The 12,617-nt window shown below is 41.6% G+C and overlaps 1 protein-coding gene across 1 annotated transcript in view; it reads left to right on the top strand.

The window, feature by feature from the left end:
• The window catches only part of DHRS12 (dehydrogenase/reductase 12), a 31,956-nt gene that overhangs the window by 2,229 nt on the left and 17,110 nt on the right, over nt 1–12,617 (top strand). Inside the window, exons 2-5 of the mRNA XM_005287092.5 lie at nt 12–145; nt 1,491–1,573; nt 5,599–5,691; nt 8,586–8,667. Of these exons, the coding sequence (XP_005287149.1) occupies nt 12–145; nt 1,491–1,573; nt 5,599–5,691; nt 8,586–8,667 (392 nt within the window). The remainder of the gene's footprint in view (nt 1–11; nt 146–1,490; nt 1,574–5,598; nt 5,692–8,585; nt 8,668–12,617) is intronic.

Below are 12,617 nucleotides of genomic sequence, written 5' to 3'. Positions count from 1 at the left end.
GATTTATTCAGGAGTGGCTATGACTCTGCATCCAAACACTTTGTTCCGGCAGATTTGGAGGTAAATGTAACTGGAAGATCCTTCATGATTACTGGAGCAAACAGTGGTATTGGCAAAGCAACTGCAACGGAGATAGCAAAGAGAGGTGAGATGAAACAGTGGCTCTCAACCAGAGAAACGTATACCCCCAGGCGTATGCAGCGGTCTTCAAGGAGGTAGTCAACTCATCTAGATTAGGGTTTCTCAACTTTGGGATTATGAACCATAGGGGAGTCACTGGACAGGTTTGGGGGGGTCACAAGTGCATGGCTGGAATTATGGGGAGGCAAGCAGGGAAATTGCCTGGGACCCCATGCCACAGGGCAACCTGCAAATTTAAAATACATGCTTCAGCTCTGGATGGTGGGGGCTCAGGCTTCAGACTCTGAAAGAGGTACAGTAGTCTGGAACGGTTGAGAACCACTGAGCTAAACCAATGTTAACCTTTTGGGGATCTTCACAAAGTGTGATAGAAGTTTAACTGGAAAAGTGTTCATCCTTCTGACTATAGGATTCTGCTTTTCAAGACGTTCTAGCTCCCATTTTCAGGGGTAGGATGTTTCATATGAAAAACAACTGTCTTCAGAGGGGCATATTTGGGGTTTGAGCACCTTGTATGGTTCTTTGGCAGATCCTACCATGAATACTGGTCATGAAACAAAAGTAACAAGTGGAGGGGAGCCACGAAATATTACGGGGTGGTAGCTAAAGGTCTCCATCATGGATCAAGACAGTTTAGGCCTAGGCACCGTACAGACAGGGTAAAGTAAGACAGTCTCTGCCTCAAAGAATTTATAGTCTTAAGGTGTGAAGAGACAACAGATAGATAAGACCAACAAAAGGCGGGGAGGACAAGGTAACAGTGAGACAATTGCGTTTGGTACAATAGTCAGCAGTGTCTACACACCAACTACCTTACTTGATTGCATGCAAAAAAATTTCAACTGCTATTCTTGTACTAGCTATCTGGAGTGCAGCATAACAGGCTGCCCCAGGCAAGTCCAAATTGATGTGGTCACAGTGCCAGTATTTCAACACGGGTACAAAATGGACTTCACAATTGAGAGACAAGATGGGTGAGGTAATATCTCTTACTGAACCAACTTCTGTTGGTGAAAGAGTCAAGCTTTCAAGCTACAAGAGCTCTGTGTAACTCGAAAACTTCTCACCCACAGAATTTGATCCAATAAAAGATATTACGTCACCCATCTTGTCTCTCTAATATACTGGGACCAACATGGCTACAACAACACTGCAAACAATTCACAATTTGATACAGTCATATCCCAGCCCATCCCTTTTTGAGCTTGTATGATTCCAGAGATATTGCTCTGGGAACGTATGGAAACTTGTATTTAAAAACATCAAATACTATTTTTAGTCTTACCTTTCCCCACACCCCTCCACTTCACACCTAATTGTTAACTGTGATTCTTATGGAATTCCACCAGGTGGCACACTTCATCTGGTTTGCCGAAATAAAGAGAGAGCTGAAGAAGCTAAAAGAGAAATAACAACAGAAACTGGTAATCAGGTGAGTTTAGTGTATTGAGGTTTTTGTTAAGCAGTTTACCAGCAGTAAGACTTAGAAGATTTTATAAGTAGTTCTCTGCATTATCCCACCCACTTTCATTGTTAGCTGTTTTAGATTGCATATTAGAGGCACCCTCAGAAATCAGCAAAATATTTATCATTCTTTCTAATGGCTGCATTTGATGAAGTTTAATTTCCGCAGATGATGGTTTTTGATTGTTCTCCTGTATTGGGGTGTGTGTGTGTGTGTGTGTGTGTGTAGGCTGGTACACAGGATATTATTCAGGCCAGTGATATTCTTGTACTTTCTCTATTTTTAATATGTAACTCCCTACAATTTGCTATATGGCTGAGGCTTTTTACAGTGAATGTGTATAAAGCACATGCACATTGCTGCTGTAGACGTTCAGACCATTACCTTCCCAACCCCCCACAAAGTTGATCCTAGTCTCTTCTCATGCATTTGCAGATTTTTTCCATCTCCTGTACCTATGGTGTTCCACCCCTGCCTCCCCCCCTTCCCTGACAGTTCTTCTTCACACCAGTTTGTATCATTGTTCAACTCACCCTTGTGACTGCTCTTAATGTTGCACCACCAACTGTTCAGCTGTGGCCCCTCTTCAGTGGTGCCATCAGCATCTTCCTATCTTTTGCTGAGAGCTCCATTCGTGTTAGAAAGTGATGTGGCTCTTGACCAGAATGTTTCAGATCCACGAAGAGTCCTTAATTTAGATTAGAATCAAACATCTGACTTTCTATTTCTAACGATTTCGTACTGCTTGGGTTCCTGCTCTTTGGTCTCAGCTCCCCTGCTGTGAGAGAAACTGGAACTTTCCTAGTCCTCGAACTTTTGAGACACAAGCAAGTCAGCCCTATGTTGTGCCCCCTTTACAATGTTACATTCCAGTTGCTGACTAGAAGAAAAGCAGATTTCTCCCAAATAAATGGCCAAAAAGCATTTATTTAAGATAGGGTACCCTACTGGTTACACTGGTCTACAATTTTTGAGAAGTCATCTGCTTCAGAGATAAAATGTGCTATTTATTATGTATTTTGATGTGCTGAATTCAGATATGACAATTAAAACAATTGATTGGTTACTGTTTCTAAGATATTTAAGTTTTTACATTTTGTCTATGTATATTGTGTAGATAATAGAGTTTTAATCATAAATTGTAAACCTAGGTCTTTTCATGTGTTTATGGTTGCTTTACATGATATTTCACCTGTCCTGTTTATGTAACACTTTAAAAATCAGCAAAAGGGTTATATAAATAAAATTTATTATGAAACAAAAGGCTAAAAACTATTATGTACATAGTTTAGTCCTATTCAGTGTCTACTTGGCGCTTCTTGGCTTGTCTCTTGTATTCATTAAATGGAGCATCTCTTGTCACTGTCCAGGAATAAGTCTGCAAGCATTGATGGGCTCCATTTGCCCTGATAGCGTTTCTCCATTGTTGCAATGTCCTGGTGAAATCGCTCGCCATGCTCGTCGCTCACTGCTCCGCAGTTTGGTGGAAAAAAATCTAGATGAGAGTGCAAAAAATGTATCTTTAGTGACACGTTGCAACCAAGGCTTTTGTATGCCTTGAGGAGGTTTTCCACCAACAACCTGTAGTTGTCTGCCTTGTTGATTCCGAGAAAATTTATTGCCACTAACTGGAAGGCTTTCCATGCCGTCTTTTCCTTGCCACGCAGTGCATGGTCAAATGAATCATCTCGAAGTTCACGAATCTGAGGACCAACAAAGACACCTTCCTTTATCTTAGCTTCACTTAACCTTGGAAATTTTCCACGGAGGTACTTGAAAGCTGCTTGTGTTTTGTCAATGGCCTTGACAAAGTTGTTCATCAGACCCAGCTTGATGTGTAAGGGTGGTAACAAAATCTTCCTTGATTCAACAAGTGGTGGATGCTGAACACTTTTCCTCCCAGGATCCAATGACTGTCGGAGTGGCCAATCTTTCTTGATGTAGTGGGAATCTCTTGCACGACTATCCCATTCGCAGAGAAAACAGCAGTACTTTGTGTATCCAGTCTGCAGATCAAGCAAGAGAGCAACAACCTTCAAATCGCCACAAAGCTGCCACTGATGTTGGTCATAGTTTATGCACCTCAAAAGTTGTTTCATGTTGTCATAGGTTTCCTTCATACGGACTGCATGACCAACTGGAATTGATGGCAAAACATTGCCATTATGCAGTAAAACAGCTTTAAGACTCTTCTTCGATGAATCAATGAACAGTCTCCACTCATCTGGATCGTGACCGATGTTGAGGGCTGCCATCACACCATCGATGTTGTTGCAGGCTACAAGATCACCTTCCATGAAGAAGAATGGGACAAGTCACGGTCACGGAACATGGAAACCCTAACATCACCTGCCAGGAGATTCCACTGCTGTAGTCTGGAGCCCAACAGCTCTGCCTTACTCTTGGGTAGTTCCAAATCCCTGACAAGGTCATTCAGTTCACCTTGTGTTATGAGGTGTGGTTCAGAGGAGGAGGATGGGAGAAAATGTGGGTCCTGTGACATTGATGGTTCAGGACCAGAAGTTTCATCCTCTTCCTCTTCCTCGTCTGACTCAAGTGAGAGTGATTCTGGTGCATCAGGAACTGGCAGTCCTTCTCTGTGGGGTACTGGGCGTATAGCTGATGGAATGTTTGGATAATGCACAGTCCACTTTTTCTTCTTTGACACACCTTTCCCAACTGGAGGCACCATGCAGAAGTAACAATTGCTGGTATGATCTGTTGGCTCTCTCCAAATCATTGGCACTGTAAAAGATATAGATTTCCTTTTCCTGTTCAACCACTGGCAAAGATTTGTTGCACAAGTGTTGCAGCATATGTGTGGGGCCCACCTCTTGTCCTGATCTCCAATTTTGCAGCCAAAATAGAGGTGATAGGCTTTCTTAACCATAGTGGTTATACTGTGCTTTTGTGATGCAAAAGTCACTTCACCACAAACATAGCAGAAGTTATCTGCACTGTTCACACAAGTACGAGGCATCTCTGCTCACTTTGGCTAAACAGAAATGTGTCCCTTTGCAAAATCAAACACTGACAAATAAGAGAGCACGACACTGTATGATTTCTAGAGCTGATACAGGGCAATTTGTTCGTTATGATTGCATCATCCATGACTTCTAGGAATAATATGATGCAATTCATATCATGTATGACGCAATACCAGCTTCAGATTGCATCATTCATTGTTTTGCCTAAAAAGCAAGTACTGTCCAAACCCAGTCATAGATTTATTCATAGATCCAGTCAAAGACTTATTTTAGTCATTTCTGGTTTAAATTGAGATCCCTTCCCTTTATAACTCACTTATCCTCCGCCATTCCCAAGTCAAAGGTCGTATATACTGACCCAATAGCATATCTTGAAAACTAGAGCCAATCAACAATTTTAAGCATCATTTTCGTTCTCAGTGACCCAGAATTAGTAAAGTTTGACGACATTTATTTCAGAAGCATTTTGGCTGTAAAGCAGTGTTACAGTAGGAAAAGGCCATGAGAAAATATGTAGTTTCTGAAACTGTTACTATCTTTCCCAACTCTGAGAAGACGGTGGGTGAGTAGTAATCCAATCAAATGATATTTTCAGAGAAGCATAATTATAGGTGAGTAATGCTCTTCTGTAAAGATACCTAATGATTACTTTTCTGTTTTTGGAGACTACAAATCCATAAATTCTCCTCTCACGGAAGAACAAAGCAACCATCCAAGGCAGTTTCATGTTATATTTGGGGAGAAACATGGGGGCACATGAAGGGAAAACTTTTGATGAAAGTAAAGTCTCTCTATACCACCACACCCTAACTTCTGAAATATTTTCTCTTTAGCATATCAAAAGTAACGTGTTTTAAATTTACTTAAATTAGTTAATATGTAAATTCCTTGCCAATACTATGTTTAAATTTGTGTTTCACATAACATAATGGAGTTTCATTTATGCATGTTGGAGGAAACTGACTTTTCCATATTGGTTGTAATGTAATTCCATTTTTGTTTTAGAATATCTTTTTGCACATTCTGGATATGTCTAATCCCAAGGGAATTTGGGAGTTTGCTGAAAAATTCAAGGCTGAACATAAGTTAAATGTCTTGGTAAGTTTGCAAGTTTAAATTGTACCTCTTTTGGAGTCTCTCATCTGTACCTCTCCATTCAATAGTCTAACCTCTCTAATTCTGCAGGCTTAATTTGTGTATAATCCTGCTGCAAAAATAATCCACCTAGTCCACTTCTCTGATCTTGTCCAGCCCCTTTTCATATACGTAACTTTGATACGGAACACAAGAGAAATCTATCAAAGCTCCTTGTTGCAGCCTTCAAGGCCCTGCACAGCTTTGCTTCCGCATGCCTCTTTGCTCTCATTTCCTTTTACTTCCTCTTTCACTCCACGGAAACAGCCTGGCGAATTCCCTTATTATTCTACTCCCATTCTCCTGTCTGATGATTGGTTGGCCCAGAGGAGACCAAAGGCAGAGATGTCTAAAGCCCTAGTTTTGCACCAACGTCCATATAGATGGATCCCGGCACAGAGCCCTTTTGACTTCAGTAGAACTTTGCATGGGTGCATAGGTCTATCCAAATGGATGCAGTTGCAGGATCAGGGCCTAAGTTAGTGCAACTTACCTGGAAGGTGGTGTGTATTTGTGTGGAAGGCGAGGGCAGAGTATAGAGGTAAGTGGGTAGTGCCTCTAACTTGACACCTTTTCATGCTCTCTTGTTAGCTCTTTCTCTTGCTCCTCCTTATCCTTACTTCTGAGTTTGGCCCAAAGAGAAGGAGGATGTAAGCAATAAGGGGTGGCATGGAAGAAAGCAAAAAGATTAAAGAGTAAGACACACAGACGCATCAAGATGTGTACATGTCTGCTGAGTGACTATGATATCTTGTCATCCTTATCCTTCCCATCCATTTCTGTTCATGTTTATATCTTGACTTTAGTAAAGCTTTTGATACTATCTCATATGACCTTCTCACAAACAGACTAGAGAAATACTACCTAGATGGAGCTACTATAAGGTGGGTGCATAACTGGTTGGAAACTGTTCCTAGAGTAATTATCAGTGGTTCAGTCATGCTGGAAGACCATTACAAGTGGGGCTCCGCAGGGATCAGTTCTGGGTCCAGCTCTGTTCGCTATCTTCATCAATGATTTAGATAATGGCCTGGGGAGTACACTTATGAAGTTTGTGGACAATACCAAGCTGAGAGGGGTCGCAAGTGCTTTGGAGGATAGGATTATAATTCAAAATGATCTGGACAAACGGGAGAAATGGTCTGAAGTAAATAGGATGAAATTCCATAAGGACAAATGCAAAGTACTCCACTTAGGAAGGAATAATCAGTTGCACACATACAAAATGGGATTGACTGCCTAAGGAATACTGCGGAAAGGGATCTGTGGGTCATAGTGGATCACAAGCTAAATATGAGTCAACATTGTAACGCTGTTGCAAAAGAAGTGAATATCATTCTGGGATGTATTAGCAGGAATGTTTTAAGCAAGACACGAGAAGAATTCTTCCGCTCTAGGTCTCAACTGGAGTATTGTGTCCAGTTCTGGGCACCACATATCAGGAAAGATGTGGACAAGCTGGAGAAAGTCCAGAGAAGAGCAACAAAAATGATTAAGGGTCTAGAAAACATGACCTATGAAGGAAGATTGAAAAAAAGTAGGTTTGTTTTTTTTCTGGAAAAGAAGACTGAGAGAGGACATATGTTTTCAGGTACATAAAAGGTTGTTACAAGGAGGAGGGAGAAAAATTGTTGCTCTTAACCTCTGAGGATAGGACAAGAAGCAATGGGCTTAAATTGCAGCAAGGGCGGTTTAGGTTGGACATTAGGAAACACTTTCTAACTGTCAGGGTGTTAAGCACTAGACTAAATTGCCTAGGGAGGTTGTGGAATCTACATTATTGGAGATATTTAAGATCAGGTTAGACAAACACCTGTTAGGGATGGTCTAGATAATACTTAGTTCTGCTTTATGTGCAAGGGAGTGGACTAGATGACCTCTTGAGGTCCCTTCCAGTTCTGTGATTTTATAACCTTCATTACTGGTGTCTTCTGGAATACAGCCCTTGGGATGGGGCTGTGTCTTATTGTTCAAGCACCTGGAACAATTGCTGGTGCTAATAGAGTGTGACAATCACAAATGGAGTATTTGGAAAGGGCAGGTTGGGGGCAGGGTTGGGTCTGGCTTTTTTGCCACCCCAGGCAAAAAAGCCTCCCACCGCCCCCGACCCCGGAGCGCGGCAGGGGAGGGCGGCGAGCCCGGCCGCGGGCCCCGCTCTCCCCGGCCGGCCGGAGAGCCGCCCCCCCTTGAGGTGCCGCCCCCAAGCACATGGTTGGAGGGCTGGTGCCTGGAGCCGGCCCTGGTTGGGGGAGTAGCAGGAAATGAGCAGAGAAGTAGGTAGGAGCAGTTTTCTCTGGGATCTTGGTGGGGAGGATGAGAAGCTTGAACTCAAGACAGAAGGTGAGATAAGCCAGTACGGGGAGTCACACTGAGAAAACACACATTACCTGCACAGCACTTATTAGTTTTTAACCAAAACATGGTAAAATGTTAATGACTTTTCACTGGTAAGAAAAATCAAACTTAGAATATATAAATGCATAGCTGTGATGATGTGGAGTCATTTGGATCTTTAAGATGAAATTGATAAACTACCATACATGCTTTTTTATTGTAATAGTTATGTTCTGCGAATCACACATTACTTCATAGCTTTTGGCCCTTTTGCACACAAACTAGTAAGGCACCATGATGTCTGATGGCACTTTATAATCTTGTTTGTTCAGTTAATTTTATCAGCCTGATTTCAATGAAATGTATTACACTTCCTTGTGAAGATGGTTTTCACACAGCAGCTTCACTGTAAGTGGCGGATTATGATAGCTGGAGTTGCAGTTTGCACACCCCGGTGCATTGAAACAAGTGTATGATTGTGTGTATGTGGCTTTTTTTTTTTAATACTGAGCTGTGTCTTGCAGATCAACAATGCAGGCTGCATGGTAAACAAGAGAGAACTAACAGAGGATGGACTTGAAAAGAACTTTGCTACAAATACCTTGGGTGAGTACAGCAGTCTTTAGATAAGAGTCTAGGGTACTCCTGTGCATCTTTTTTGTGTTTGTTTTGTTTATAGAAAGGTATAGTCTCATGTAGTTTTGCAGGATATGTTTTCTTGCATTGAGAGAGTAGGAGGATTAGACATTGTATTGCAAAAAATGTATAACTTGTACAGAAGGTTTGTACTTCTCAGGTTTCTCCCATATGCAAGATATTCTCATATTGACCCCATTGTTTGTTCGTTGCTCTGAGAACAGCATGTAGCAATTAAAGCTAGTTAAACCATTTTGAAATTTCAGTGGAAAATTTTCCAATTGGCTCTGCTAATGATACTCTGTGTAGTGCCTTTTTTTGCAGGATCTGCAAGATGCTCTAACAACTGTCTTGGGGTTCAGATGGTTCTTACAACATTCAAGTGTGGTTTTTTTTATTATAAAGATGACACATTGGTATTGTGGTAGCACCAAAAAGCTCCAGTTGACATCAGGGCCTCAATGATACAGAGCGGTACAAAAAATCCACACACATAAAAATAGGTAAAGGTTGGAGAGAAGGGATGCAATACGCGGGCAGAGGGACGGGGTAATGCTTGGCAAAGGCCATGAGAGTCATGTGGTGTTTAATACATTAGGGCGAACTGGTGGGGGGGGAACGTAGGAGGGCGGACAAAGAGTGGGGCGAGTGGAAGGGGGGGCACTGAGGATGAGGGGCAGAAGAGGTCTGAGCAAGCAGGCAATCATCAGAGGGAAATGTCCAGATTTTAAATGAAGAAAGTAGTCATCACTGCCGTTCAGAGGGCTGCAAAAATCACTCCTGCAAAAGGAAGCGTTGGATAGTAAGTGCTTTAGTGGCAGCTGGCAGGGACCATATTTTTTATTCTGTTTGTACAGAACCTAGCACTACAGGATCCTGGTCCCTGATTAGGGCTCCTAGATACTACAGTTATACAAATAATGAATAATAAGCATCCCTGGTGGTTGACTGTGCCAGGAGTTCTGTGTCCCACCCTCCAAACCCCCATTGGTAGGGAATGGAGTTGGGTGACTTCTGGGCCAACCAGATAAGGTCACCTGCTCGGTTCTGGATCTAAGGGGTTGGAGGAAGCGCGCCCTGGCTGGGACTTACTGTTAGCACTGTTGCTGCTCTGTTTCTCTGGCTCCTGCTTACGTTTTTGAAAATCAACATTTGGGCAGCAATGTCTCATACTTGACTGGCATGTCAATGAGATTTTTGGTTTTGTAAGTCTGATTACATTCATTTGGTTAACATTTTTCAAAAATATTGGAGCTGATGGAGGGAATGCATTTTTCTTCAGCTACACTTTCCATACTGTTTGTGCTCAAAACTCAAAGCAGGTTTTGTTATTTCTGCTTCAGATTTGCCCTGGATCTACTCTATAATAAAGAATAAAAGCACCTCTGACCTTCCTGAAGAAATTGTCTTTCAGTTAAACTAGTTTAAACCCCTTGCACTTTTTCAAACAGTTCAGTAATTTACTAGGATGTAGTGGCTCCAGGTACAAGCACACTGAAGCAAACACAGCTGTTTGAATGTGAAGTTACTTTTCATTTTTTTAAACCGCAAACTAATTGCCATAAAACACATTAGTGCATCAGCTAGTATAGATTTGTATCACACACAAGTAGAGTAAACTGCAAACTAGAAGTCAACCATACAGCATAGATTCTAGTTAACATTTAGGGCTGGTCTACACTGGGGGGAGGGGGGAGATCGAATCGATCCAAGATACGCAACTTCAGCTACGTGAATAGCGTAGCTGAAGTCGAAGTATCTTGGAACGAATTAACTGGGGTCCAGACGGCGCGGGATCGATGGCCGCGGCTCCCCCATCGACTGCACTACCGCTGCTCGCTCTGGTGGAGTTCCGGAGTTGACAGCGAGCGCGTTCGGGGATCGATATATTTCATCTTAATGAGATGCAATATATCGATCCTGGATACATCGATTGCTACCTGCCGATACGGCGGGTAGTGAAGACGTACCCTTACAGTGCAGAATACAACTGTACATATGTCCAAGAGGCTGTGAATTATGGTGTCTGAGGGCACTGTAACTCTGAATTGCCTGTATTTTTGTGGAAATTGGAACCATGCATCCATTCTTTTAGGAATTAGTAGTGTTTAAAATCTTGCCTTACTTGCAAGGCATCTCATCTATCTTCCCTTAGTGACCTGCTTCTGCCTTATCTCATCTGTCCCTCTTAGGTCAGGTCTAATGAAGCGGTCTACTGGTAATACCTGTGTAATTGTGCAAGACTTTGGGACATGACAGGATTTAAACACTTTGCAACATTTTAGAGCCAAGTCAGTGTGCCAGATCTGATATCTAGATAACATGTACATCGGTTGTGGCATTGTCTGCCTTGGGGTCTAAAACATTGTGAAGTCTTTAAATCCAGGTTAGAGACATTTCCCCTTCTCTTATTTTTTTAGAGTCCTGGACGTATTGCATAAAGGATACTAAAAAAATTTTTATTTCTAATTGAAAACAGGGCCTCTAAGGGCATGCATATTTATTTATATATACAGTATATATAAAAATAAAAATATTGGCTACGGTAGAAAGAAAAGGTTTTGCACTATATTCCTTTTCTCTCTCCGTTCCTCATTGGAAGATTTTTTTTTTTTCTTCTCACCAAGTTGTTTTTAAGAAGTAAGGCTTTAATTCTAATTCAGTTCATGTGCTATACTTTGTTAGAAAATGTTAAGGCACAGCAGGTGTGTGAAGCAAAAGAATTACTATTCCTTAGTAAAGAGCTCTGAGTCACTGAAAGTGATCCTGAGGAGAATAGAGAAGTCCCCAAATTGTATTATCTACAGTTTTTGTGCAGTGGTAGTCCAAGTAAGAACTTTCTAGTGTTTAATAAAAAAAAAAAAAAGATGGACAAGCAAACTGTTTTATGCTGGATACTGGGATGTTTGAAGTCTGTCTTTGCAGTGTAGTATCATGCCTGTCTATTACATAATCCGGCTTGTGATTGGCTTGTCAGACTTTTCCAGATTTGTATTGTTAATGTTAAACCTTTTCTGTTGAGGAAAATAGGGTAGTCCTGTAGCTCTTTATTTCTATAAATGTTCATGGCAGTTTCATGAACAAACACGACGTGATCCTTGCTGCAAAGACCTTTTGACCGAGGGGCCTGAATTCACATTTCATTGTGACTGTTCCTAAGTAAGGCCTGATCATGTGAATATGAATTTCTAGAATTGGCCCTACTTTTATACATGAGTGAAAGCTGGCAGGGCAAAGGGAAATAGGGTGTGTCGGTGGGCAGAGTGCACACATGCACACAATTGGATTTTGTGTCTTGATGGCTTTAAAAAAAAAAAAAGTTTCTAAGCTAAAATCGTTGATTGTAAGCTTGTGGGCAGGGACCATGTCTTCCTCTATGTTCATCTAGTACAGTGGAACTGTGGGCACTATCACAGTAGAAGTAAATACTGTGTGGTTCATTGTAGTTGTATAGCTGTTATTGCTCTTAATACCTCGCCCCTTGTTACCAGCTAGACCACAAAGAGTTAGTGCTGTGTTTACTGGAACTTAATTGAAGTAGAAGAATTGGAGAATGATCAATCTGTAGTGACTGCTGTGCAGCTATGTAGAATTAATACTGTAGTATAGAAACCGCAATTAACAAGTCACGTTGATTTGCTGAGATTGTATAGATGGTAGGGGGCAGTTCAAAATGGTTTCTTGTGTAGCAGCATATGTACATGGAGAACTCTTGTTGCTTTTGTCCTTTGTCTCAGATGTGGTTGAGCTTAAATCTCATTCTAGAGGTTGGTGTGGCTATTTTGTCAAGGAGCTGCTGCAGTGATTTCTTCAGATGTGACATCTAGGCTTTCTAGTCAGCATTTGCCTTTTTGAAGCCAGCCTCTGCAAGATGATTATCCCAGCTGACAGTGTTCAATCCATCTGTATAAAAGCTGTCA

The sequence above is a fragment of the Chrysemys picta genome, chromosome 1, assembly GCF_011386835.1.
Source record: "Chrysemys picta bellii isolate R12L10 chromosome 1, ASM1138683v2, whole genome shotgun sequence".
In the NCBI taxonomy this organism is placed as follows: domain Eukaryota; kingdom Metazoa; phylum Chordata; order Testudines; family Emydidae; genus Chrysemys; species Chrysemys picta.
Note: the sequence above shows the minus strand (reverse complement) of the source record. Positions and strands in the feature narration are given on the sequence as shown.